The sequence below is a fragment of the Lathyrus oleraceus genome, chromosome 3, assembly GCF_024323335.1.
Source record: "Lathyrus oleraceus cultivar Zhongwan6 chromosome 3, CAAS_Psat_ZW6_1.0, whole genome shotgun sequence".
Classification (NCBI taxonomy): domain Eukaryota; kingdom Viridiplantae; phylum Streptophyta; class Magnoliopsida; order Fabales; family Fabaceae; genus Lathyrus; species Lathyrus oleraceus.
In genome coordinates, this window is record NC_066581.1 from 378,784,799 (window position 1) to 378,812,759 (window position 27,961).

General features: G+C 33.6%; 2 protein-coding genes across 2 annotated transcripts; one reads left to right on the forward strand and one right to left on the reverse strand.

The window, feature by feature from the left end:
• The first annotated feature begins 542 nt into the window (after positions 1-542).
• LOC127131356 (uncharacterized) lies at positions 543-3,619 on the forward strand. The gene is made up of 3 exons (XM_051060282.1): positions 543-678; positions 1,757-2,352; positions 3,134-3,619. Exons 1-3 carry the CDS (start codon positions 543-545, stop codon positions 3,194-3,196), a joined length of 795 nt encoding a protein of 264 aa, XP_050916239.1. The 3' UTR covers positions 3,197-3,619.
• A 10,272-nt stretch (positions 3,620-13,891) lies between these two features.
• LOC127127820 (probable sodium/metabolite cotransporter BASS3, chloroplastic) lies at positions 13,892-16,828 on the reverse strand. Its single transcript, XM_051057103.1, has 5 exons — positions 16,287-16,828; positions 15,457-15,552; positions 15,061-15,367; positions 14,468-14,715; positions 13,892-14,357 (listed from the first exon to the last, which is right to left on the reverse strand). Exons 1-5 carry the CDS (start codon positions 16,634-16,636, stop codon positions 14,117-14,119), a joined length of 1,242 nt encoding a protein of 413 aa, XP_050913060.1. The 5' UTR covers positions 16,637-16,828; the 3' UTR covers positions 13,892-14,116.
• Positions 16,829-27,961: the final 11,133 nt, after the last annotated feature.

Here is a 27,961-nt window from a genome sequence, read left to right on the forward strand (position 1 = left end):
CCATAGTTTTAGTAATGGAGATCTTTCTAATCCTTTGACAATGTACATGAACTTGAGAAAGTATACTTGTCTTCGTCAAAGCACAATGTCAGAGAAGCTTAACTTCAGAGGTGTGATATATTCCTGCTCATAGAAAGGTGAAATTCTTCCTTTGAATGATCTTACATAAGTCTTTTCCTACGAGATCGATGTTGTGTCATCGTAGCATGCTCTAAAGGAATATATGTCCTAGATGCAATAAGGACGCTGAGACGACTCTACAATGTCTGAGATAACGTGAATATGCTATTCACTTTTGAAAATCTATTGGCTTCTTGGACCCATTATTCTTCCAAGTGGATGATTTATATGATTGGATTGTACATGACATCAATGGTGGCTATATCTTTTTGGTTGCTTATTGGTGGTTGTGGCGCGCTAGGAACCAATTGTGGCTTGTTAATAAAGTGATATCTTCTTATACTTTGAAACTCATCACATTGAATTATGCTAATTTCTTAACTAAATATTTTCTAAAGCATAATTTGTTTCATCTAATGAGAATGATCACGTGGAATGCACACAAAAGTAATAGTATAATTTTGAGTGTTGATGGTAGTAGCCTCGGTAATCCCGACGTCTTGGATTTTGATGGAATGATTCGAAATGTTGATGGTGTTTGGGTTCATAGTTTTGCAGGTACTATTGGTTATTCAAATACCCTTCACGTTGAGTTGATGGCGCTATATTATGGTTTGTGTATGACCTGAAAACTTAACATCAAAGACTTGATGTATTATTCTAACTTCAACTCTGCTATCAAACTAATTTCAGAGTTAGTTAATTTTGATATCACTATGCCACGATTATCCACAATATTAAAGAGCTTCTCACTAGGGAATGACGAGTTCAAATTCTCTTACAGAGATGAATGCTTGTATTGACTTTACAGTAAAACATAAAGTGATAATGATGCGGCGTACCGGTCTTTTGCAGAGTCTCTTATAAAAATTACGAATACGATAATTTTTTTTCTTTTCTTTTTTCACTTATATTAAAAAAATAATCTATGTTAACTATAAAACTGTCTTCAATTTTTTATTTATTCATTTTCATATACTTATTCATACTTCAAAGTGCATTTATTACTTTTTACACAATTTTTTAAAATTATACTACAATTATTTTCAAATTTGTATTAAATACACTTAAATAAACATTGTATAATTCTCTTTTTTAATAATAAATTTATAAAATTATACAAATAATCAACAAAATTAATATCCAAAATTTAATAATTTCACACTTTTAAGAAATTTAATTACTCATATTTGTCATCAATTAGTGAGTCTAACTTACTCCAACTACAAACATTAATAGCATGTAAATTTGTTTCAATTAATATAACTAACTGAATTAATATAAGATTGTTTTAATATATTAATATTAAATATAGTACACAAAATCAAATTTTACTTATATTTTGTTTCAATTTACTTAACTAAAACTTGTTTCAATTGATATAACTAATTGAATTAAAATAACAGTATTTTAGTATGTTAATATTAAACATAGTATAAAAAACCAAAATTTACTTGCTTTCTGTTACAATTTACTTAACTAAAATTTGTTTATATTTTGTTAAGCATAGAGTATAAATAAAATTGAAAATTCTAATGATTTTAATAAAACATCTAAATTTTACTACTAGTATTAAAAACAAAAAAAAAAGGCCAAAACCCCACACACCAGTCACCGGTCACCACCAAATACCAATAATTGATCATTCTTTGCCCAATCCCTTCTGTATTCAAGCTGTCACCTCTCTCTCTCTCTCTCTCTCCTTCTTCTCTTCACCAATCCCAAAACCCATTTCACTCTTCAATCCAATGCTCTAACATCATAACCTTAAAGCTCACAAACATGTTTCAATTTCTTCTTCTCCTCGTTCTCTCAATCTCAACCATTTCTTCTTCTTATGCATTTTCTGTATCAAAAAATGCAACTTCAATCTACGAGGTTCTCCGCAACCACGGTCTTCCCATGGGTATTTTCCCCAAGGGTGTTACCCAATTCAACGTTGGTGAAGATGGTAAATTCTGGGTACATTTAGATCAAGCTTGTAACGCCAAATTCGAGAACGAGTTGCATTATGATCGAAACGTTTCTGGGTCATTGAGTTATGCGAAGATTGATGGGTTGACAGGGTTAGAAGCGCAGGATCTTTTTCTTTGGTTGACTGTTAAGAGTATTCGTGTTGATGTTCCTAGCTCTGGTTTGATTTACTTTGATGTTGGTGCTGCTTATAAACAATTCTCTTTGTCTCTGTTTGAAACTCCACCTGAATGTGTCGCTGTTCGTGATGATTCCGAGGTTTGTTTTGTTTTGTTTAAGGTTGTGTTGTGATATTAGTCTGGTCATGGTCAATTTCAATTGTTGTGATTGTGATTTGGTTTGGTGGGTGGATGGTCGTGTTCTTATTGATCATGTTTGTTTATGTTGTTTGGTGGGTTGAAATTTTGAAAAGTTTTGATTTTTTGTTTTTTGAGAATATGAAAAGTATTTATCTTTTTCCTGTGTTGTCATGCTATCAAGGAATTGTTAGGAAATTTATTTTTTCTGCGAGTGTTTTGTTGGAAAGGGATGAAAAAGAAGAAGGTTTTATTGGTTAACTTTATTGGGTTTTGCTTTTGTTTGGTGAAGGGTCATGACATGTCATATCCTTGTTCATAACAATCATTCTTTTTTGACTAATAAGTAGATGCACATGGAGAATGGAATGATGGATTTAAGTGTTTTTGATCATGTTTTTGGATCTTTATTTTCATGCTTTGAGGGTTATCTATCGTTTTGACTTTGGATGCATTGATTGAATGGAATGAGTTTGTGGCTTATGTTTGAATCCTGTTTTGTTTTATGTTAGGAATGAATGATAATTCATGGTTGTGATGATGTTCCTGTTGAATTGAATTTTGTAGTGCTTCTTGCTCTTTTTTGTATCTTAATGGTTGATGACGATTTCCATTGTCTAGCATAATGTAAATCATGGTTTTAAATTGCGGTTGTGGTTAGACTCGATAGCATGATTGGCGTTGTTGTTATGATTTAAGAAATTGAGATTAAAGAAAGTATTTTGTATTTGTTTTGTTTGTAGGGGCGATTAGGAAGGCTCCGCTATAAACTTGATCAAGAAACTTCGGGAAGAGATGTTCTATAGACAGAGCAGGAGAGGGTGAAAGAAGTTTTTGTGTTGCGAAATTGTCATGGATGTATTCATTCGGAGAGGGTATAAATTAATAGGTCCAACGAATTTGGTCCTACTGTCGTCGTCGTTTGTGTTATCTCAGCCGTTTAGTGCAGAATTTAGTGTAGTAGAGGCAGCCAATGTGTAATGGGAAAGGGAAGCAACAAGATGAATTTCAAGAATCTGTTTCGCAATGAAAAGATGGGCTATAGAATGGAGCATTTTGTTGAGAAATGGATTCAGGTGACAAGTAGGCAAAGATTGTATTATAAGAATGTATTGGGGGGGTATGTTATTCAGTTGTATCAAAGTTGTTATATCAGTTTATAATAGACAGAAGAATCATAAGCACTTTTGATTTGAAAATTCATAAGCACTGTTTGAAATTTTATGTAACTATGCCTTTGTTCTTGTTTTTTAAACACTGGTTTTTCTCCATATATGCAAGCCCTTAAATATGAATGACTAGATACTTTCTCTTGATGATGCTAGATAGGAGTGGGCGTCCACCCCGTCCCATTTAGTTTCACCCCACAAAAGCCCGAAAAAAATGGGATGACGCTAGACGGACATAATTTATGGTGCAGGCCTGAAACTATGTCTCCCACGAAAAAATGACGACTGGACGGACATGCGAGCTTTGCACTCTTAAAGGTTAAAAGTTACAAATTTTTTTTAACGTTCGCGTCCATAAAAGCTTGAAAAAATGAGACGGGGTGAAGCAAATATATTAGAGGATGTAAGCTTAAAATTTTGTTTTGCCCCCCAAAAAATCAGGTAAAACGGACGTGTTCGACGGAACAGACGTGTTTTGCCACCTTAATTAGATGTTTAAGTCATTCAGACATTTTTATTTTACCCGCATTCTTTTTTGTATGGACCAAAGTTTTAGTCAGTCTACATGTCCATCCCACTCTGCCTCAATTTTCTTTTATAAGCGGGATAAGATTTTAGACATGCACCCTTATCTATATCTGTCTCGCCGTCTTTTTTTCCGGGTTTTTGTGTTCATGCTTGTTTTCAATCCCTATAGCTAGTTGTTTCCACCTGGCTGTCAAGTATCAATCTCAAATGAATGGAGTGAAAAAACAGTTTTATAAGTAACCTTATAACATGTAGCCTGAACTTTGACTTTTTTCCAATATGTATAGTGAGCTATATTGTGAAAAAGCCATAAAGCCTTCAAAAATGATTCTTTACAGCCTTATTTTGTATTACGTGGACGAAAAGAAAAAGGTTGTAAGGAAGAAAATATCTCTCTGAAGCTGTCATATTCTGTAACAGTGGAATTACAGCATCATTTCTTTGTGATATTTATCCAAATGTGTTCAAGAGGATAACCACGTTGAAATCATTGATTGAGACAGACTACAAAGGAGTAGTTCAAATTGATAACATTTTATTTGAAGAGTTTATCGAAGGCAAAATGTTCTCTTCAAATTGCTAACAATTTATTTGAAGAGGGTATCAAAGACTAGATGCGAGACTCAATTTGATTTTAGAATTCTACCATAATTATCTAAAAAATTAATTATTTCTTATATAAAAGAACAAATATAATAATAGATTAAGAGTTTGTATCCGGTTTAATGATTATTATGTGACGTGGTTAAGACTCTCTTAACTAATATTTTCTACGTTTTTTTATTATAAGTCGTTTTCGATTTTTTACACATATTAAAAAATATAATAATTGTGATATAAAAAAGAGAGAAAATATGAAGTGTTTTACAAAATTGTTCTTTATTAGAAAGATAAATAGACATAATTAAAAAAGAGAGAATAATAAATATTTAAGAATATAATAGAAAAAATAACATTAATGATTTATTGATATTATAAAATAATTTATATTATAGTACAAAATATTTTTTTCAAAGCGATTTTATTATAAAAAATGGAGGTAATAATAGATTAAGAATTTATATTAAATTTAATAATTATTTTGATTATAGTCCGTTTTTTGGATGCCTATATTCTGTTTGTTGACCGTGATTTAATGATTTGAGATTTAACTTGAATGTTTTTTTGTGGATTTTTAATTTTATTATATGTGTGATTTATTATCTTGTTGTTTAATATGTTTTTACTCTTTCAGTGTAATGATCATGTACTATATGATTAGATAATTTTTGTTTGATCGGTGATTTTTAATTTCCTACTATTTATATATTTATTTTATTATTAAAAAATTAATCAATATCAAGTGAGTTTTATTTATTTTATTTTATGAAAAATTAATGTTTTTCTTTGAAGAATCTAGATTTATATTTTGAAAGATTGTTTTTGCCTAAAAGGGATGAAGATTGTGTAAGAATGTAAAGATTTACTATTTATTAATAAATATTATAGTTTGGATTTTAAACTTTTTATCTATTAATAAATAGAATATTTGATTTTAGGGTACTATTTTTTTCTTTTAATTATATCCCTATTTTAGATTAATATTTTTTCAATTGGTATGTGTTGGATCTAGCTCCAACTCATCAACAAAACGATCTAGAAGTCAAATTTAAAACCCAAATCAAACTTCTATATGACATCACAATTTTTGTCTGGATTTTGATTATGATTTCCACCATTAAGAAAACCCTTCTCAAAGGGTCTTGATCGAATTATAAATAGCCTTCAAACAGGAGAAAAAAAGTACTAGTATATAATATTTATATAATATTTAGCTCAATAGTTCTGGCTTCCTCTTTGATTTCAAACTTGAGCACATCTCTTCACTATGCAAGGTGAAACTCGCTAATTTTTTTAAGCCATATCTCCAGTCTAGTTCGAATTAATGACACTCCTTTTAGTGTTGTACAAATAATTTCAAATATAAAAGAAGATGGTGAATTGTGTTGCATTGAAAAATCATGTCTAATTTTTTTTTGATAAGCAACAATTTGGATCATGAGAAACATTAGAGGTGCACAACCCTAAACACAAGAAGAAAGAAGAAGAAAAAAGGCCAAAGGTCTTAAAAGCAAAAATTACAAGAATTTACAAGTTAGAATTTGAGCCGGATCACAATTTCAATCCTCCCAACAATGAGAAATATTGCTACAAAAGAATGAGTTATACCAATCCCACGAAAGAGCTTTGATCCTATCGACAAATTCTAAATTTGCTAGATCTTTATCTCTAAAATATAACAATTTTCTTCTATGTATTTTTTTATAGTCAATTAAACGACATTGGGTATGACGTAGTCTTTACTCAAAAATCTTGCAAAGCGATAAGTAAAAAACAACAACAACCAATTTTTATCAACTAATTGGACTCGGCTACAAGGATCAACTTTCGTCATAATATTCTATTCAAGACCATATTGTTGCACAAGGTTGAAGATGAAGAAGATGATGGAAGAGAGAGAGAGAGAGAGAGAGAGAGAGAGAGAGAGAGAGAGAGAGAGAGAGAGAGAGAGAGAGAGACTAACTTTCTTCTGATTAAAAAACAGTTATTACAACTAACACCATCTCTTAATTCATATTTAGAAAACTAAAATCAACAACGCCAATTTAATTCCTCAAATGGAAAATGTTCAGTCTTGATATCTTTAGTCAGCACATTTGTAAGCTGCTTCTGAGTGCTACAGTGAACAACTTCAAACACTATATTTTGAACCCGATTGCATAGAAAATAAAACTTTGTGTTAATGTGCTTGCTCCTTACATGCATAATTGGATTCTTGGCAAAGCTTATAGCTGATTTCTTGTCAATCATCAACTTCACAGGCTTGCTCACCTTGATCTTCAGATCTTGCAATAAGTTCATAATTCAAATAGTTTGACAAGCAGACAAAGTACCTGCAATGTACTCAATTTCATAGGTTGACAATACAACCACTAGTTGCTTCTTGGAGCACCAAGAAGTGGGACCTCCGAGATACTTAAAAAAATATCCAGAAGTACTTCTTCTGTTAACTCTATATTCACACCAATCAGAGTCTGAATAGCATATCATCTTTGAATCAAATTCAGCATCGGAAGGGAACAAAACTCCATACTTAAGAGTCCCCTTAATATCCCTCGGTATCCTGACAACAACTTAGTAATGTGAACACTTTGGTTTGTTCATAAACCTACTCATCACTCCAACTGCATAACAGATATCAGGTCTAATATTACAGAGATATCTCAATAAGCCCACCAACAGTTTAAAAGTTGTAGCATCTATATCATCACCCTTAACATCAAAATCCAACTTGTGATTTATTTCAGCATGTGTGATTGCAGACTTACAATTTATTAGCCTAAATCTCTTCAAAAGCTTAAGTTCATACTTCAGCTGATGCAAGATTATACCCTTATCAGAGTACAAAATCTCCATCCATATAAAATATACCATATTTTCTAGATTAATCATCTCAAATCCATTCATCAGCACCTTCTTAATCTTAGATATCTCATATGAATAACTCACTGTTAGCAATATGTCATCAACATAGAGACACATCAGAATCATATTGATATCGATGTATGCTGAACATAAACACCATACTTCATCTCACATTTTCTGAATCCTTGAAGCTTGAAAATGAATTAATTTTCAGATTTCAAGCTCTAGGAGCTTGTTTCTATCCATACAAGGCTCTATGCAACTTGTACACCATCTCTTCCTGATTCTTTTTCACAAACCTAGGAGGTTGTGACACATAAGCTTCCTATTTTAAAGGATCATTCAGAAATGTAGATTTCACATCTAAATGCATCAGAGGTCAATTTCTATAAGAAGCTATAACAATCACCAATCTGATTGTTTCATGTCTAGCTATAGGTAAAAACACCTCAAAGTAATATAATCAAAATTTCTGTAGAAATTCTCTAGTTACTAACATTGCTTTGTGTTTGCCAATTGATCCATTTGGCTTCAGTTTCAACTTGTAAACCCATCTCACACTAATGGCTTTCTTGTTCTTTGGAAGCTCGGTCAACTCCCAAGTCTTGTTTCTTTATATAGACTCATGTTCTTCTTTCATGACCTTCAGATACACTTTCTTCTTGAGAGCTTCTTAAATACTAACTGGTTTAGAATCTACCAACATGGCACATTGAATGACTTCCTCTTCAGAGTCTATCTCAGTATCTTACAACATGTCAAACTCTACAAATCTTGGTATTTGTCTGATTCTTTATGGCATCTGAGCTTGTTTAGAATCTTCTTTAGATGCTGGAGCAATATCAGATGTTGGACTACCGTCATAGGCTGGACCACCTTTAAAGACTGGACCACCTTCAGAGGCATGATTACCACCAGAGTCTGGATCAAAATTAGATTCACCTTTAGAGTCAGACCCGCCTTCCGACTCTACTTCACTATTAAAGTCACTTTCAGACTCTGACTCATCTTCAGAGGTTGATTCTACTTCAAAGGAAAATTATCCTTCAGAGTCTGAAATATCTTCAGAAGTTAACTCAGGTGTTAACACTGCACCAGAGTTGGATTGAGACTTGATCCAATCAAACACTTACGTTTCCTTCACAATGAGATATCTGGTGAATTCCACCTTGTTAGTGACTGGACAATAAACTTTATAAGAACCTATAGTGTGGTACCCAATCAGTAACATTACTTTTCTTATATCATCCAGTTTCTTTCTCTTAGTATCTGGGACATGTTTATGCAAATAGAACCAAACATCTTCAGATGGCTCACATTTTTCTTATCTCCAGTCCACTTCTCAAAATGAACAATTTCTTTCAGCTTATTAGTTGGACACCTGTTGAGCACATATGTTGCAGTGACAACAACTTCTCCCCACAAGGTGTGAGAGAGTTTTCTCTCCTTCAGAATGCTTCTTGTCATATCAAGAAAAGTTCTATTTCTTCTTTCTGCAAGACCATTGTGTTGAAAAGTGTATGGAGAAATGACTTGATGCTCAATTCCATTCTCCTTACAGTATTTCTTGAACTCTGTAGAGTTGTACTCAGCTCCGACCATCAGTTTTGAGAATTTTCAACTTCTTACCACTTTGTTTTTCAACCTTCACCTTGAACTTCTGATACTCAGCAAACACCTCATGCTTAAACTTGATGTGTGCTACCCATGACATTCTTGTGAACTCATCCACAAATGACACAAATTACTTGTTTCCACCAAATGAAGGTACTTCAAATGGTCCACATACATCAGAATGCACTACTCCTAAAACATATTTTTCTCTTGGAGCCACTTTTGATGCAAATGGCAATTTAGGTTGCTTGCCTTTCATGCATATCTCACATGACTTTTTAGGCTTCACAATCTTAGGAATTCTATGTACCAACTTTTTAGAACTTAGATTCCCTAAGCTTATGAAATTGCGATGCCCTAATCTCTTGTGCCACATCCCACTATTACCTTCAGCACATACTAAGACATTTATTTTCAATTGTTTCCACATTCACTTTGAAAGTTCTGTTGCTTCCCTATTCATATTGCATAATCAACTTATGATCAGAATCATACAACTTCAAGATATTGTCCTTCATAGTAACTAAGAAAACTTTCTCAATTAGATGACCTACACTCATCAGATTTCTCTTCATACTAGGAACATAACAAACATCCTTGATCACAACAGTTTTTCCATTCTTAACTCTGACCTTGACATTTCCTGTTCCTTCAGCATTCATATACTTATCATCAACACATCTGATCTTTGTCCTATTTCTAGGGTCAAAATCAATCAGCCGTTATTTGTTTTCAGTTAGGTGGTATGAGCAACCAATGTCCATATACCATAACTCTACCAAATATCCACCATCAGATTTTCAGAAGCCATCAATAGCACAGGTTCATCATCAAAGTTGAGATTCTACCAAACTTTTTACAATAGTAGCATTGGACCCTCTTCTTGTTAAAATTCTCATTTCCCTTCTGGTGTTTCTTCTCATCAAAGTTGGAGGCTTCTGATTTCTGATAACCACCACTATGTCTCTTATTGGCCTCTGACCAAGACTGCTTCTGATTCTTCTTACCAGAAGAAGCTTTTAGAGTCCGCCCTACCTCTCTTTCAGAGTTTCTCTCAGTCGGGCACAACTCTTGTGCCTCTCGACTACTCTGCAACTCTTCAATTTTTATGGTGATAAGGTCCTTATAGTGTTCAATTGCTATAAAAATGTAATCAAACTGAGGAGTAAGTGATCTTAATACCTTTTCAATGATTACTTGTTCAAAGAGAGTCTCTCCACAAGATTTCATCTTATTTGTGGTCAGAATCACTCTAGAGATGTAATCAAGTATCTTTTCATTATTCTTCATATTGAGATCCCCATACTGCTTACGTGGAGACTAAAGCTTCATCTTTTTCACTGATGCATTACCATCATAGCACCATACCAGTGTTCCCACACAACCTTCGTCATTATTGAATCAACGATCTTTAGAAATACATTCATATTCACACATTGATGGATATAGAACAAAGTCTTATGATCCTTCTTCCTCATTTCTCTATGCGTGTTTCTCTGTGCTTCAATTGCATCTACTGCAACTGCCGCGTAACCGTCATTGACGAGATCAAGAACATCTTGAGTGCCAAACAACACACACATCTGAATCATCCACCGATTCCAATTCTTTCCATCAAAGACAAAAATCTTTGTGTTCAGGATACCTTTTCCACCGTTCATCTTTGTTCTTGTGCAAATTCACTCAAATCTCACTAACACTTGTGTTTCCCAATCCCTCAGAATGAATAAATATGATTCTGTTTTGATTTTGAACTTCAATTCACTATGAATTTCAAAAACAAAATCAATCACACATGCCTCACGTACATTCGTGTTTCCCGTTCTGAATTAGAACCAGAGCTCTAGATACCAACTGTTGGTGCACAAGGTTGAAGTTGAAGAAGATGATGGAAGAGAGAGAGAGAGAGAGAGAGAGAGAGAGAGAGAGAGAGAGAAATAGTAACTAACTTTCTTCTGATTAAAAAATAGTTACACTTCAGATTCTGTTACAAACTGACTAAACTCAGTTTATAGATTATCATAACCACCTACTAAATAAAATTCAAATGCAAACTCTAAATGCAAATGAAATGAATCTGAATTACAACTAACACATATTTCTATCCAAATCATTGATCTCGAGATCTTTTTTAATATCTTCTCTTATATTTTTTTCTAGATTTACCTCTATCTCTAGTTGTTTGACTTCTCTCCATCAGATCTTCTCTCCTTATAATAGAATCTACAAATTTTCTCTTTACATACCAAAATCACCTAAATCTATTTTTCACCATCTTTTCTACTATAGTTATTGAAGGAGAATTGTCATCCAAGGCGCAGCGGAATTTAAAGATTTCTCCATTTAGTGATCCTTACGAATGTGCATGATTAGTGATAGAATCGTTACCTCTTGTGGCGATTCAAACTTTTGGTGCAGATCTCTTGTAACGATCAAAACTTCGGATACAAATCCACTGAGCGATCACGAACGTTGAACGACGACAACGTCTCTACTCAGTCCACACGAACGGGTTCCTTCAATCTCAGTGCTAGCTGGTACGAATGAAGGCTTTGAGTGAGAGAGAGAGAGGGAAACGAAATTCCAAGTCTTCACTTGAGTTGAGTCTGAGTGACAATGCTTCTACCCAAGGGTTCTATTTATAGAACCACTTGTGTGGGCTTCAAGCTAAAAAGTCCACTTAAGTGTATTTTGGCCCATATCTTATAATATGCCCAAAATCACTTAAGCGTGTGGTACCTTACCATATTTCGTATTCCACTTAAGTGCACCGTACCTTACGGTGTTCCTTAGTTACTCTATTTCTCATCAATCCGTCCTTTGTGTGTGATCCTGTAGGTTTTCGCGACGTTGGCAATTATATTAAATCACGCATTAAACATAATAAACAGTGAGCGGTATCTAGCAACACATCACTGCTACCCAAGACACGAAAATGTCATGTGATCTGACAAAACCTCCTGTGATAATAATTATGTGTATAATCACCCCCTTTGCCCTTATGTCTATATTGAACACAAGGTATAAACCGTGTCATCCTTGTCCAGTTCAATATTGGACCCATAGACATTTATCCTGTTACGCAGGATGGGCAAATTCCATCTAGGTCACTCATGTCCCTCAGCATGCTTCGTGGAGTACCCATCAATTGTCTTTATGGTTATCCAGTTACGGATAACGTTGGATCAGCAATAAAGCACTCGACTCTACATCTAGGATCCATAGTGGTTTCAGGTCGAAGAGTGGTATACACCATTATCACCATGAGAATAACTTATGACACTTTGCATAACTTTCTATATAGTATTCTCATAGCGGGTCAATCCGGTATAAATATTACTCTTAATATTCATACCTATGTTTAAGACTTGATAACTCTTTATCCATGATCCATGAGATATGATCATCAGTCTACAAACATAATAGTCTTAATGCTTTAATGTTATCCCACTTCACAATAAAGCTCGACTACGGATACTTTAAGAATAGTGTCCTTATGTTTAATGTGATCTCATGATTAAGTCATACTTGATACATTAAACGGACTAGCTATTCTAGGGACTTTATTAAACAACCATAATAAAGAAAAAACCTTAAATAATTCGATACAAGTACCAAAAGTATTGGCCTCTAGGGCTTACACCAACAGTTGTTACCCCAACACTCTCTCTAATATTATCATTTATAATCTTATCATGTATAGTCTTACTATACATTCAACGCAACATCCTTATTTCTATTATACTTACTTTATTCTAGTGTGAGAAAAAACAATATTTATAAAATTTAATTGTCTGATTTACAAAAACAAGAGGTGAAATGCCTAAACAAAGAAAAATCATTATGATCACAGTAAATGTGAGAACAAATTAGAGTGTCCTCCAATTCATATACTCTTGTAAACAGAGGTTTCATCCTTCATGTTTGTGAACAATATCCCTTATCTCCCTCGTTTGGAATAGAAGAAACACTCAAATACTTGAAGTTCATAAGACCATCTATGTGATTTTCTGTTATTTTCTATAGAAGTGAATACTAATTATGATTTAAGAGAATATTATAGTTTCAATTGTATATCAATTCAATTGTGTATAATTTGAGAGTTGGTTATGCAATGGATTACTTTATTAATTTACAAATAATATCTAATAAATCTCAATAGACTTGCATTTTTCATTTATCCCAATAACTTTCCTTTTTCTTTTATCATTTCTCTCTTTTGCGCGATTTACCTCACAAGAGAGAGATCACATTTCGTAAACCATTTTCATTTATGGTCTCTCTCAAAGATTGTCCCTTGCTAAGTGTTGGCATTTATGCTACAATTTTGTTTTTAAAATAGACATTTGTTAGAATCGTCAATCTCATTATTCAATTGATGTTTCTTTAGAAAAGTGTCTTTGGAATAATACGAAAAACTAATGGAGTGAGATTAAGTTTGAATGACTTTAAAGCGGCAAAGTTACTTATAACTCTGTCTCTCCTTCTCTTCATATTTTACTCTCTCTCCTCTCTATTATTTCTTCGTTTATTTTGTTTTTAATATAAACAACATTCATCCGTCAAAAATTAACTAGACTGTGAACAATAAGATGATTAAATCAAAGCTAGATGTAGTATATATTTGTGGTTCATGTAGTGACTCATCAATCTACATAAAGTTAATACCCATAGTAATAACCAAAATTTAATAAAACAAATAATGTCTAGACATTTTTCCAAAAATAGAAAGAAGTGAAAACCAGTGAGATCGATTTGTTAATATCAATGATATACCAAGTTTATGTCTATCTATGTACAAGGTTTATTCATTTGCAGCTGCATATGAATAGATACTAACAAAAACTCATTTTGACTAACCTATACACTTGAAATTTCTTGTATACCTACCTACATTAAATTTATCAAGATTCATCGTCGAGCCAAAACCAACAAATAAGAAACAAGAAGTTAAGCCTTAACAGCAGAATTTGTTCTGAGTGAAGGTAATGATGTCAGAAGATTTCTAATTTCAAAACCCTTTCCCCAAAAAGAAGCAAGACACAGACCCATTATAGCCATGGCTACAACAGAACATGCAGGAGGAACTGCTTGACTACTTCCTAAAAATTGTGATGCGAGAAGACCTGCAAGGGTCGAGCTCTGCATTCCAGTGCATAATGAAATTGTTCGGTTCACTCGTTCTTCTTGCCTGTCACAGTGATATGTCAGACGATATTTTGAACAAATATAACTAGATACTGAAATCTGCAACTTAATTTAGTATTTATTTTTTCACGATACTTTCTAAAGTGAGCATACCTTAAGGGTGGAAGATTTGAGAACCAATATCCTAAGGTGAAGGCAGCAGCATGAAATAATAATACTGGAAAAACCAACCGAAGACCTTCGCCTGACAAAATTTGACTTCGGTTTATGGCGAGAGGGCTGCCAATGCACAATGAGGTGCAAATCATAGCAACAAATGGCATCACAGGTCGTAGAATAGATACAACTGGCTTTGCATATGTATTGAGAAGAAGACCAAGTGTCACTGGAGCAAGAACAACCTGTCGAATTTTTACAAATTAAATTGTCATTAAATCAAATTCAGGTTAGTGTTGTCAATTGCAAATTGCAGAAAATAATGTTTTGTTCAAATTTCACTAAGCTACGGTGCCATATCGACAACACATAGAACTACATAGTTGTGCTAAATAGTGTCTCTTAGAATAATGGCGATCTGTTTAAATTCCAAAATGCAACAGCGCTATAGAAACAACACTTTGTACTAAATAGTGTATTGCAGAACAACGACAATTTGTTTAAATTCCGAGATGTGATTGCGCTATATCACTTCTATTTGACAACATTGATTCAAGTAGAATAATAATGCAGAAGCAGTCACAACTTACCTGTAATATTGACTTTGACATGGCAACAGCATCAACAGGCACTACAGATCCAATTAGAAGACCAGTTAACAAAGGCGTAAGAATAACCGATGCAATAGTGGTATAGCTTGTAAGTACAATGCATAAGGCTACATCGCCTTTGCTTATAAAGCTTGCATAGCTAGACAACTGAGCCCCTGAAACACAAGCCATGAGGACAAAGCCAGCATAAAACATTCTAGGCAAACCAAAAGCCTTTGCAATCAAGACACCAAGTACAGGTTTCAGCGCATATTGAGCAATAAATCCAATGGAAAGTGGTAAAGGCCTGCAACAGAATCATCAAAATAATGAATATTGGAAGAATTTCAATTCACTTCTTAAAAAACTGGCAGAAAATAGTAATGAAATCCCAACCTTTTGAAAGCAAGAGCAAAATCCTCTATGGATAGTCCTATCCCAATAGACAACATAATGCCACCAAGAGCTGGAGCATATAACTCCTTAGATACCCTGAAAACAGTTAAACAAATGGAAAGTTCAGCTTTTTTAATATCTATTTGTTTCAAATTACAAATTATTAACCGAAAAAGAGCATGCAAAAAGAACTTCAAAAGCAAAGAGAGAAAAAAGAACAACTTTGGTTAGGTAAGGATATAGATTCCCTTCAACCGGGATTCACAGTCGCATATTCAGCACATTGATGACCGTTGGATCAAAATTGATTGGTCCAAGAAACCAGGTCTGGAATTTGTATCATTCAATCATAATCAACAGCCACCTAGGCACCATTATCAGGGCCTTAAGAGCTTGCAAGGCGGACTACCGAACAAAACACAAAGTTTGACTCGTTTAAACTGTGGCTAAAAGTGGTCTCATAGAATATTTGTCACGATTAAACCATGACAATATAGGTACGTATTTGATTTGCCACACTTAAACCGTGGTTAACCTAGACCTCCGAAAACTTAGGAGGGTCCTGACCATATAGACCATATAGACAGTGAACAAATTTCCATAGCAAAGGGGGTTTAATATAATACACTATCTTACAAGCCATTAATCAAACACATCATAGTCTAGTAGTTAAACATTTAGTAATTAATTAACATTCCCCAATAGTCTCAATAAAAAAACAATCTTTCAAGCATAAGTTCAATCAATATAAACATATATAATAAGAAAATAACAATTGTCAGTTACATTGAATTTTTTAATGAAAACAGAACCCAATTAAGGAACCCCACCAAGTAAAAGTGGAAGGTTGAGAAAGAGCAGCAACAGCGGTAACAGCAACAACAAAAGGAAGCAATGCCGACAAAATCTGAGACCAATCTCTTTCACCGCCACCAACAACAGCAACACTTTCATCATCAACACCAAATTGAAGAACCGGAGATTTCCGTTGTCTATCAATAAACCCGTGTCTCCGATGAAAATTCGAAGTGGAGCAAGCGAAACTCGACGTAGGGCCACCGTTTGATGGTACTCTTTGAAAGGAAAAGGAAGAGCGAGAACGTAACAGGGGTCGTGAAGTTGAAAGGTTGCGCTTTTGTTTTATGCTGGGTAAAGGAGAGAAAACGGAAATTGAAGCCATTGAAAGAGAAATTGTGAGTTACGGTGTCGCCGGCGACGAGAGTTTGGAGTCGCCGGCAAGTTAGGAGAGATAAGGGTTTGAAGATTTATGAGGAGATTTGCATGCATAAATGATGAGAGTGTGAATGTGAAGAAATAAAAGGGGTTGAGTTGTGAGAGTAATAATAGTTCATGGTTGGGTGTTAGCTATAGATCGGGTTAAATCTAGATTGCTTTATGAATAAATTAAATTTTGATAAAATTTAGCAACAAATTTTTTGTTTTTTTAATGTATCCAACAAGAATGGAGTAATTTTCGGTTATTTTTAGAACACGTTTATTTATAAAAGGATTTTTTTATTTAAATAATCTAATTTTTCAAAAAAAAATCAAAATAATCCACATTTAGATGATTTTTTAAAATAATTCATTTTGTAAAAAAAACACGACAAAATATTGGGGTCAGATCAATTGACAACTACACTAAAATTTTAAGAGTAAGCATCAATTGAATTGACTTCTGCATCTAGTGTTGCTAATTCAATTGACGTCTAAGTGTAAGGTTTAAGTGCAGTCGTCAATTAGCTTGACACATGTGTGTATGTTATGTACTTACTCTTATTAAGGCATGTAGATAAAGTAAGAAGTTTTGTATAGTTTTTTTTGTAAAAATGCACACAAAAACACATTTATATTTTTTGGATGCGTTGTTTTGCTCTAAATATGAGGTTGGTCCAGACTACCGTCCCTAGCGTCCGTCAATCACAACCTGTTCACATTCTCGTAGGCACAAAAGTAAGTTCTTAACATTAACTATATTTGCTTATTTTACTGATTATCATCTCTAAATAATATATTTACTTTTTTAATGCAGATGATCGACTCGTGGTATGAGTTACAACAGATGTCCTAGATACTGTATTACCTAGTATCACAATCTCTTGAATCACCTTAGACCAGTAAAAGTATTGTCATTAAACGAATTAATTCATAATAATTTGATTTTAATATAACCCATTTTATAATATATTATACCTCTTCAGTTCATTTGACGTCCATATTTAAACTTGGATCATGAACATGAAATAAAAGAACAAGATGCGGCCTTTTGGACTGCATGCACATCGATCATCAGGTTCACCACTGTGGAGATGCATCATAGTGACAATGTTAAATTGCAGTTCGATATGCTTCAACACATCTCAGATCCCCCGACAAACCTCAAAGAATGGTACTTACGAAGCGTAAACGACCAATGGAACTTTATCCCTTGGCAAAGCTTCACTAAATCTGAGTGTCGAAAATGGAAGCACAGACATGATCATGTCATAAGTGGCATTGTGATGCCAACCGAAGAAAAACCAACTCATATTTATATGGCTTGATACAGATCAATTCGATTTGAGTTCCTCACCGAGGATATGTACCTATATGACTCATTCCAAGTCACTTACACACAAGAAGATTCAACATCTAACCCCCACAAAATTATCAGATCGGTTACTCATAACCCTTAACCAACAAAATTATCAACCCACAAATAGACAAACCTGCGACCTTAACATGTCAAACACCCAACCACAATACCAAGAACATAGCTCATATCACCGCCAGCAAGATGATCATCATCAAGACACCCAACATCGATATGCCCCAAACACATCACTCTACCATAGCCGGCATAGCCAAAATGCTCAATGATCATTTAACACCAATTGTCCCTCTTACTATAGCCAAGAAGCCCAAATATCACATAACCAAAACATGCAACAACCAGATGACTACAAAACACCATAACAACCATTTTAACCTTTCCTCAACGAATTATTCACACCAATGTCACCCTTCAATCGTCCCGATCGCACCCCAATAACTCAAACACACCCTAACTACTCTAACATCTGTCACAAACTCAGCTATGACGGTAGCGATTCATTGCATACACACGATCTCGTGGAATTGATTGAATTCCTTAGGGAATCTGCTGCAGGTGGTAATGATGTTCCTGGATCCTCAAATCCTCAAACACCTGGGGTGAATCAACAACGTGGACTAGGGCCACATGTTAGGGTAGTTGGGGGATGTGGAACTAGAGGTCGGTTGGGTCATCCCACTCAACGACATTAGTATTTTTGATTTTCGTATGTAAACACAACTTAATATTAATATTAATATTTTTTTATTTTCACTTTTATATAAAATGTCAATTATTATTAAAAAAACAACACAATACACATCGGTGCCAAGCTAATTGGAGACTACATTTAAACCTTATACATAGACACAAATTGGATTGACAACACTAGATGCAGAAGTCAATCCAATTAACATCCGCTCTTAAAATTTGAGTGCAGTCGTCAATTGGTCTGAAATCAGTGCTTTAACCTGTTTTTATTTTTAAAAGTGAGTTATTTTGAGAAACTATATGAAATATGAAATGTGGGTCATTTTGAGATTTTTTTTAAAAAAATTAAATTATTTGAATAAAAAAGCTCTTAAAGGAAATTAAATACTTTTTCTCACTTATCTAGTGTAAAATGTTTTTGTAATTTTTTACATGGAATTTGTTTTTTAAATTTAAATTAAGTATTCTTTTGCGATATTCCAAAAATTAATTTTTTGAGTAAGAAAGAATTACAATGAATAAAAAATTTCTTAAAAACATTTAACATTGCTCCATGTTAAGAATTGAATTCAACTCAAAATTTCGGGTTAATTGATAAATCAATCTCATACGATCTCATAGAAAAAACTTTGAGTCAATATTTGAATACTTATGTTAGTCGTTGATGTTTCTTTGATAGAAATAATAAAAGACAAGAATAGTATGTTGAAGGTGAGAGGAAGAGAAGTAGTGGCCGCTAAATGACCATTAAAATTCATTGGCTGAAACTATAACATGTCATCAAGTGCAAACACTGAAATGTATACTACCTTGCAATTTAAACAAAATAAATTATTGAAAAAAATGCGATCACAAATTGATAGCGACCACACGACTACTGTCCAACAGTAGTAGTATATAATAATCAAATTCGTCGTAATGCAATGCCCATACATAATAATACTGAATACAAATCACACAAAAAGTAATTCTATGTTTTCAACTAAGAACGTTGCTTAGGATATAGTGGGAAAGAGGATCTTTCAAGAAATATATATATATATATATATATATATATATATATATATATATATATATATTATTTGATTAATCTTCTGAAGCTAGTCAGGTGAGATCACGTTGGTATTTTATGCGTTTTTAGGATGATTTACCGTAATTGTTGGTGATCCAAATTTTTCACATATTTCCTCCGTTTTGTGTTATTTATCAATTTTATCTCTTTTTGTGTGGTATAATATCTCTTTTTGTGTGGTATAAGGATCATTTTATATGAAAGTCTTGCTCTCTCCTGGATACTGAAGATGAAGATGTGTGGTTTAGTAGATAGTCGATTTTAGTAACCATTAATAATTTGTAACCGCTTCAACCCTTAAGCCTTCTGTAATGGTTTCAGTCATTGATTGTTCCAGGGACGTCATAGCGGCTCCAACTTGGACGGTCGTTTCAGAGCTCAATGAATTGAATTTGAGATGTGCACGGAACTCGTTGTTTGGCCTCATAAAAATCTTGGGATGTACATAAATCTCTAAAGTACTAGATCTGTAAGTGTGAAGTGTTTTGAGTTTATCCTGGATCACACAAGCTTGTCATAAACGTATTTTAAAAGAATAAACTTCCTTTAAGTTTGTGGCATTGAGGATGGATCAATCCATGTCGTATATTGAGAATATTTACGATTTTGATAAAGGAGCTGAAGAATTATGATTGATTCACGATGTAGAATCATCAGAGAGTCCATATGAGATCTCGACCCGTTTGAAGTCATAAAACCCAGTAGATTCTAAACACAGAGAATTAGTGAATTATAGTGTCGTCGGCGACAAGAGTTTGGAGTCGCCAGAAAGTTAGGAGAGAAAGAGGGGTTTGAAGATTTATGATGAGTTTTGCATGTATAAATGATGAGAGTGTGTGAATGTGAAGAAATAAAAGTGGTGAGTTGTGAGAGTGATAATAGTTCATGGTTGAGTGTTAATTGCATATTGGATTAATTTTAAATCGAGTTATGATAAATTAAATTTTATTTAAATTTGGCCATAAATTTTTTTATTGGACATTAATTATTTCTAAGTGAAATAAAAATAAAGATATATAAACACACAAACACACAAATTCTATAACTAAAGGGTAGGCTTGATTATCTTTAGGGATCTATCCCAAACAGAGTCTCCAGTTGCCGCATCTCAAAAAATACGATCTCACGAAGCGCATCGCACTCTCGCAGATGGACTAACAGAATCACCGTTGTTATTTATTTATTCATAATAAAAGGGGAAATGACGATAAAACCCTGGGGAAAATAAAAGGGATAATATAGTCATCGCAACCAAATTTAGGGTTCGAGAATCGGTTATGCGAGGGTAATGTATTAGCAACCCTCACATCCATTACACTCAACGAGAATCTCCTATAGTTCTAAGGGTTTATTGTTTGTTAAAAGTCATATTTGTTTTATTCTTATTTAAAAACTCATTCAAGTATTTAAAAAAACAAGAGATTATTTATAAAAGAAAAGAGGAAAAGGAAAAGTTTTAATTATTGAGTTCGCCAAGGATTTATAATCTCGTGCCTACTTATTCTCATAGTGCAATGAGAAAATCAGAGTTTCGTAGTTCATTAAAAAATATTTGTGTGTTGGTTTCTTTTATAGCATAGGGTTTAAGTTGTCCTTGCATTTAAACTTAGCTGACATTGCTTGCACGATGGAGGCCTAAGCGCTTGTTTATGTTTCGCGTCGAACGTAATTGGACTATTCTTTTTATGACAAGGGATATTTTTGAAAGGTGCCCAAGGGTACAAAAATGGTTTGATGGGTTATGTTGCTTTTAAATTGATTTATCTTAAGTGTTTTGCGTGTATATCCACTTCTTTATTTGCCAAAATATTATTTAATTTAATTTACAAAATAAATTGATGATGAATAATATGAATTAATTATATATTTGAGAAAAATAAAGAAATTATTATTGTGACTTATCCTAATTTAAATTTAGAGGACAAACATTTTTATATAATTTACTTGAAATAGAAAAAAGAAATTAACTTAAGAAAAGAGATTATTATTCACTTTTTAATTTTTATTAATAAAATAAATAAATTTTAATATCTTAAATTAAATAAAAGAGGGTTAAATTTTTTTATAATTAGGAACATTTATGCATTTGAAAAATAAAGTCCATTGTTGTGATTTATTAAACAAATAATTAAATTAATTAAAAAAATAATTTTAATTGAATGAAAATTAAATGTTAATTATATGAGCTAATCAATAATTAAACTTAATTAAGAGTTGTCAAAGTAATTAATTAATTAAAAGAATAAATAAAAGAAAATGAAAGAAAGAAAAACATAAATAAGGGGTGCTACATCAAGTAGGTTTTAATTAGTCTATGAATAGTTGTTAATAATTTGCATGAATATGATGGAGTGCGAATTGTTGTTAAGTTAAAAAAATAAATGAATTTGAATTTTTAACTTCATATAATTAATTTTTAATTATTTATTGTCAAAAATATAATTCTTAGACTTAAAACAAATTTGAATTTTTTATCAAAATAACCCAATTTTTAAAGAAAATTCCCAAAATAACCCTATTTTAAAAAAAAATCCTAAAGTACCCCATTTCTAAGAGGAGGCACTAATCCAATTGATGACTCCTCTTAAAAATAGAGTGCAGACGTCAATTGGATTGGCTATGGCACATGGTGCAGCCAATCCAATTGGCGCCCATGTGTATTTTTTCAAAAGAAGCGCCAATTGGATTGACACCTCAGTGTATTATGCAATTTTTTTCGTTATAAATAGAGGTGTTGTGTGAATCATTTTTCCACATCTCATTGCATCATTTGACAATCATGTTTGGTGTTCGTCGCCGCTATGGAAATGTGATTTATGCGAGAGACAAACCTCAGATCTTGATGCTCTTCTGGAACATCATTACTTTCGATCAACTGAAGAGGAAGCTAGTTCGTTGGTTAGATGGAAAATACCAGAAGGAAAAAAATAGAAGTATTGAGAGACTCGACAATATCTTTGGTTGGATGTGAATGAAAACTAATAAGGATGTTAGGGAAATGATGCTCGGACGAGATGACATCACTTTGATTGTTGTAATCAGTTAGAAATATTCTGTTTTTAGTTTGCTTATGTTGTAATGATGTTTGTTGTGAACCTCGTTGTAACAAAAACTTAATGATATATAAAAATTGAAGGTTACAAAAATACAATGTTACAAAAAGATTATGACCCAGATGATGCTCCTCGATTGGGACAGTTGTTCTTGTTGTGTCCTATTGACGACAGATACCACATAGTCTTATCATTTTATCTGTCGTATCCATTTCTGTCCTGATACGTGTGTTGTTTGGTCTTCCTTTTTCCTTTCTACGCATCTCATCGTTGTGCCAAACTATGTCACCTTCGTATGGAGGCCAGTATTCCTCCATTGGTAGCACCGAGAGGTTTTTATTATATACATTCATGACGGTGACGGCCTTGTACACATCAGATAAATGGTTGTAAGCGTCTTGGCGAGTATATGTGCATGCTGCAATGACATGAGAGCAAGGAATGCGGAAGACCTGAAATTTTCCATAATCGCACCAACTTCTGTTTAGTCTGACGGCATAGGCTAAATTTGGTCTCCCCTCGTTGTGGTCCATTGTTTCCTAGACACTGAAATTTTTCCTATGACGGTCAAAGACTGTTACAGCGTGTGTGCTAGCTTTGATGCTTTCCTCTTTCATGACTTTCATGCAACACTCACTGAATACTTGCCCAGACATTAACACCGCACTCAATCTTTCACCTCTGGTTGCGAACGTAGAAGCCAACCTATAATAGGTTGATCTGACAAAGTAGGTTATTGGAAGATTTCTAATGCCTTTGAATACCCCATCCATGCATTCCACAAGGTTTGTTGCCATGTGGCCCCATCGACAACCTCCGTCAAATTTCATTGTCCACTGCTCTACTGGTATGTTATTCAGCCATCTTCCCGCGTCTTCATTAGACAGTCTAATTTCATCACGATGATATTGAAATGATGACTGAGTTAGAGCATACCCAACACTCACCACCTTCTTGTGAAGATTCTTATCTTTTATTACACCCATGAAGTTTTGTGCAATATTGATCATGCCATCTGTTGTCATGGTTGTTGTAGGCCCTCTCAATGGCAGCATGTCTATCAGAAATCAAACAGAGTTTGGCTTGTGGAGCCACATGCGTTCTGAGATGTCGAAGAAAGAAACCCTAACCATCGGCCATTTCACCTTCAACCAGAGCAAAGGCAATGGGAAAGACATTGTTGTTGCTGTCTTGTGCAACCGCCATAAGCAAAGTATCCTTGTATTTTCCGTATAACCAAGTGCCATCAATTTGAATAATAGGTTTGCAGAATGAAAAACCTTTGATGCATGGGTCAAATGCCCAAAAGAGACGGTGAAAGATTTTATTACCTGTAACACAGGTTCCGTCTGGCGTCATTGCTGGCAATGTCTTCATAATTGCCACAGTTCCTGGGACATATGTTTTTAGTGCCCATAAAAACCGTGTCAATTCTTTGTATAAATCCTCTCAATTGTTGAATACCTGTTCAACAGTTTTTGTCCTTGCAATCCACGCTTTCTTGTAAGATTGAGTATAATTATATCTTGTTATGATATGAGATATAATATACTCACCTTCATTGATGGTTCTTTGTTAACAAGCGGCAAAATGTTTTGACATATCAATGCAGCACTTAATTTACGGTGATTTTGTTCAACGTTAATTGCAATGCAACCGTGAGGTGAGTCTATTGAAGTTATCTCCCAAGAGTCGCTTTTCTTTTTGTATGATGCAGCCAACCGAAACTTACAAAGGATGTTACGATATTTGATGACATACCTTCTCGAATCAGTGCGTTTCACTGTAAAATCAGCAGAGTTGTTCATGTGGAAGTTTTTGATAACTCGCACACATTCTTCTTTAGTGTGGAACATGTCTCCCACCTTTAACTGTCCTTCTGATTGTGGATACGGGGTTATAGAAAACACCGTTGAATGTTTCATCGTCATGAAGATCCATGTTTGTCATATGTTGAGGCGGATTGTAGACATGACTAGGAGGTATTGACGCTGGTTGATCATCATCTTCAATGTCGAATGGTATCGGTGTTTCGAAAACAAAATCTGTATAACTCAGACTCATATGTCTCACCATTGTAGTGAACATTGACACTATATTTCGGTGAAGATGACATTATAATATTTCTGATGCAGATGAAAATTAATTTCTTGTTGTAGATGAATGTGTGTTGAGTGTTGGATGTTGATAGTAAGACCCTTAAATAGGTAAGTGATTTGTCTCACATGCAAGCTAGTCTGAAGTGATGTGTCACACATGCAAGCTAGTCCGAAATGATGTGTCAAACATGCAAGCTACTCTGAAGTGATGTGTCTAGCATGCAAGAGAGAGGAAAGCCACGTGTCACACATGCAAGCACTAGCTCCAAATGAATTGGCGCCTCCTTATAATCCTTGCACATGGGCGCCAATCCATTTGGCTGCACCATGTCTTACATGCATGCAGACCTCGTAACCAAGCATTCGGACCTATGTGTGTCATGCGTGTGCCTATGGAGGCACCAATTTGAATGGAGACACCATGTACAAAATGCACATGGGCGCCAATTTGGCTACCACATGCAAACACATTTTTCTATGCTCCACGCTTTTGCCTATAAATAGGAAGGTAACTCTAACACTTCTTCCACACCATCACTCACTACTTCCTCTACAACATTAAATCTTTCATCTGCAACAACCTCTTTCATTTGCACCAACCTCTTTCATCTCCGACAAGATGTCTATCATCACAATGGGCGAATCGCACAGAGGAACAGTTACAAATATAGCAACTTATGTAAGTGTTTTATTGTTTTGTTATTTGTCTAGAGTACCTTTTAATAACATATCAACTTAGTAAAGTATTTTCTTTGTTTCTTTTATAGGATGTTTCAAGGTTCCGTACTCGGGTCCACGAATATGTCCACATGGACCCGATGATTCAACCTTATGTCGAACTCACCGGTTTTGGACATATAAGCAAAATTATGTCTTGATCAATGGATAATAAATTCATTCTTGCTTTATGCGAAAGATGGCGTCTCAAGACACACACATTCTAGTTTCCAACCGGTGAGTGTACTATGACGTTAGAAGACGTCTACATGATTTTGGGACTGCCTATTGAAGGTAAAGTTGTAAATGGTAAAACCAACTATGCGAATTCAATTTGTATGGACCTCTTGGATACTGATTTGTTAGATGATAACTCAAGAGGTCAAGGTATACTCCTTTCACGCCTTAAGTCATATTATAACAATTTACATTTAGATGAGCATTCTACTGAAGAGGCTCGAATAATAAAAACTAGGTGTTACATTATGCTTTTAATTAGTTCTTTTTTATTTCCCGAAGATAGTGATTCTAGTATGCATGTTATATATTTATCTTTACTAAGACATGTAGATAGAATAAGAAGTTATAGTTAGGGATCCGCTTGTCTGACCTATCTTTATAGTTCTTTGTGTAAAAATTCACACAAAGACACATCTACCTTTTCTGGATGTGCTGTTTTGCTCCAAGCATGAGGCTGGTCAAGACTAACGTCCCTAGCGCTCGTCAACAACAACCCTTTCACATTCCCGTATGCACAAAAGTAAGTTGTTTAAAATGTTATATATTTACTTACTTTAACGATTATTATCTCTAACTAATACTTTTACCTTTTTGATGCAGATGGTCGGCACGTGGTATGAGTTATAACAGATGTTCTAGACACTGTATTACCCAGTATCGCAATCTCTTGGATCACCTTCGACCGACAAAAGTATGGATAATAACCTCATTATTTCGTTATAATTTGTTAACTTCTTCTACCAAGTTTATAATCCAAGATACTTTCACATTTCAGTTCATTTGGCGTCCATAAGATAAAGATAATGTAAAAATATTTTATACTAAGAATTAGGAAGAAGATATATCCTACAAAAGAAATATTCAATTATATATATATATATATATATATATATATATATATATATATATATATATATATATATATATATATATATATATATATATATATATATATATATATATATATATATATATAATTTTATTTTTCATTAATAAAAGTCATTTTTATAGAAATATTCATTATTATTTTTTTATAATAATAATTTTTTTTTTAATGTGCGAAAAATCAAAAGATTAGAGAAAGAGAAGTAATGGCCCCTAGTTGAACATTAAAATTCATCGGTTGAAACTATAACATGTCATCAAGAGCAAACAAAGAAATGTATATATTGACTAATATGTTTATGTTTCATTAACAACCTTGCACTTGAAACAAAATAAATTATTGACGGTGAACACACGACCACCGTCCAACAAAAGTAGTATATAATAATCAAAATCGTCGTAATGCAATGCCTATATAAAAATTAATACAAATCACACAAAAACTATTTTGTTTGTTTTCGACCTTATTTTCAACTTGAAACGTGATTTATTGCTCTTTTAAAGTTGTTTGGTTGCAAAATAATCAATTTGATTCTACTCTTTAAAATCAATTCTAGTTGAAGCTCAAATTATATGACAACTACACTTGATTATAACAACGTTACTTGCCATGTTGCTTAGGGTATGGTGGGAAAGAGGATCTTTCAAGAAATTTAGGTAGGCAGGCATTTGTTGTTCTCTATTTTGCAATTTAAATTTATCATAATTGATTCATTTGAATGAATTTGCCATTTTTATAAATTTGATGGACCATATTATCACACCCCTACAATTTTAATGATAAAAGTGATTCAATTTTTTTATTTTTTCATTTTTTATTTTTTAAGATAAAAGTTAAATAATTTGTGATTGGAAGCAAGTGAAATACAAATAAACGAAGAAACTAACGGATTCATATTATGGATTAACAATCAACATATTCTAAATACTTGTACCATCCACGGTGAATTCGACGCATGTGCAGTTGATGACCCAAAGTTGGTCTATTTTGTTTTATATGAGGCCACAAGGCCCAGACCCTATGTGATTGGTTTTTCGATGCCTTTAAATGGCAACGAACAGTTATTTGACATGCCAACTTCGATGATGGCAAGTTTACACAATTCGAAATCAACATATGCATACCCACTAGTGAATGCATCTTCGTCATTACAGG

Bases quoted from the DNA above. Each gene is read 5' to 3' on its own strand.
- LOC127131356 (XM_051060282.1), top strand. From the start codon at position 543: ATGATCACGTGGAATGCACACAAAAGTAATAGTATAATTTTGAGTGTT. The intron at 679-1,756 runs GTACTATTGGTT...CCAAATACCAAT, and splicing joins TTGGGTTCATAGTTTTGCAG to AATTGATCATTCTTTGCCCA. The intron at 2,353-3,133 runs GTTTGTTTTGTT...TTTTGTTTGTAG, and splicing joins CTGTTCGTGATGATTCCGAG to GGGCGATTAGGAAGGCTCCG.
- LOC127127820 (XM_051057103.1), bottom strand. From the start codon at position 16,636: ATGGCTTCAATTTCCGTTTTCTCTCCTTTACCCAGCATAAAACAAAAG. The intron at 15,368-15,456 runs GTTGGGATTTCA...ATTCTGTTGCAG, and splicing joins TTTGCTCTTGCTTTCAAAAG to GCCTTTACCACTTTCCATTG. The intron at 14,358-14,467 runs GTATGCTCACTT...TCACTGTGACAG, and splicing joins TCAAATCTTCCACCCTTAAG to GCAAGAAGAACGAGTGAACC.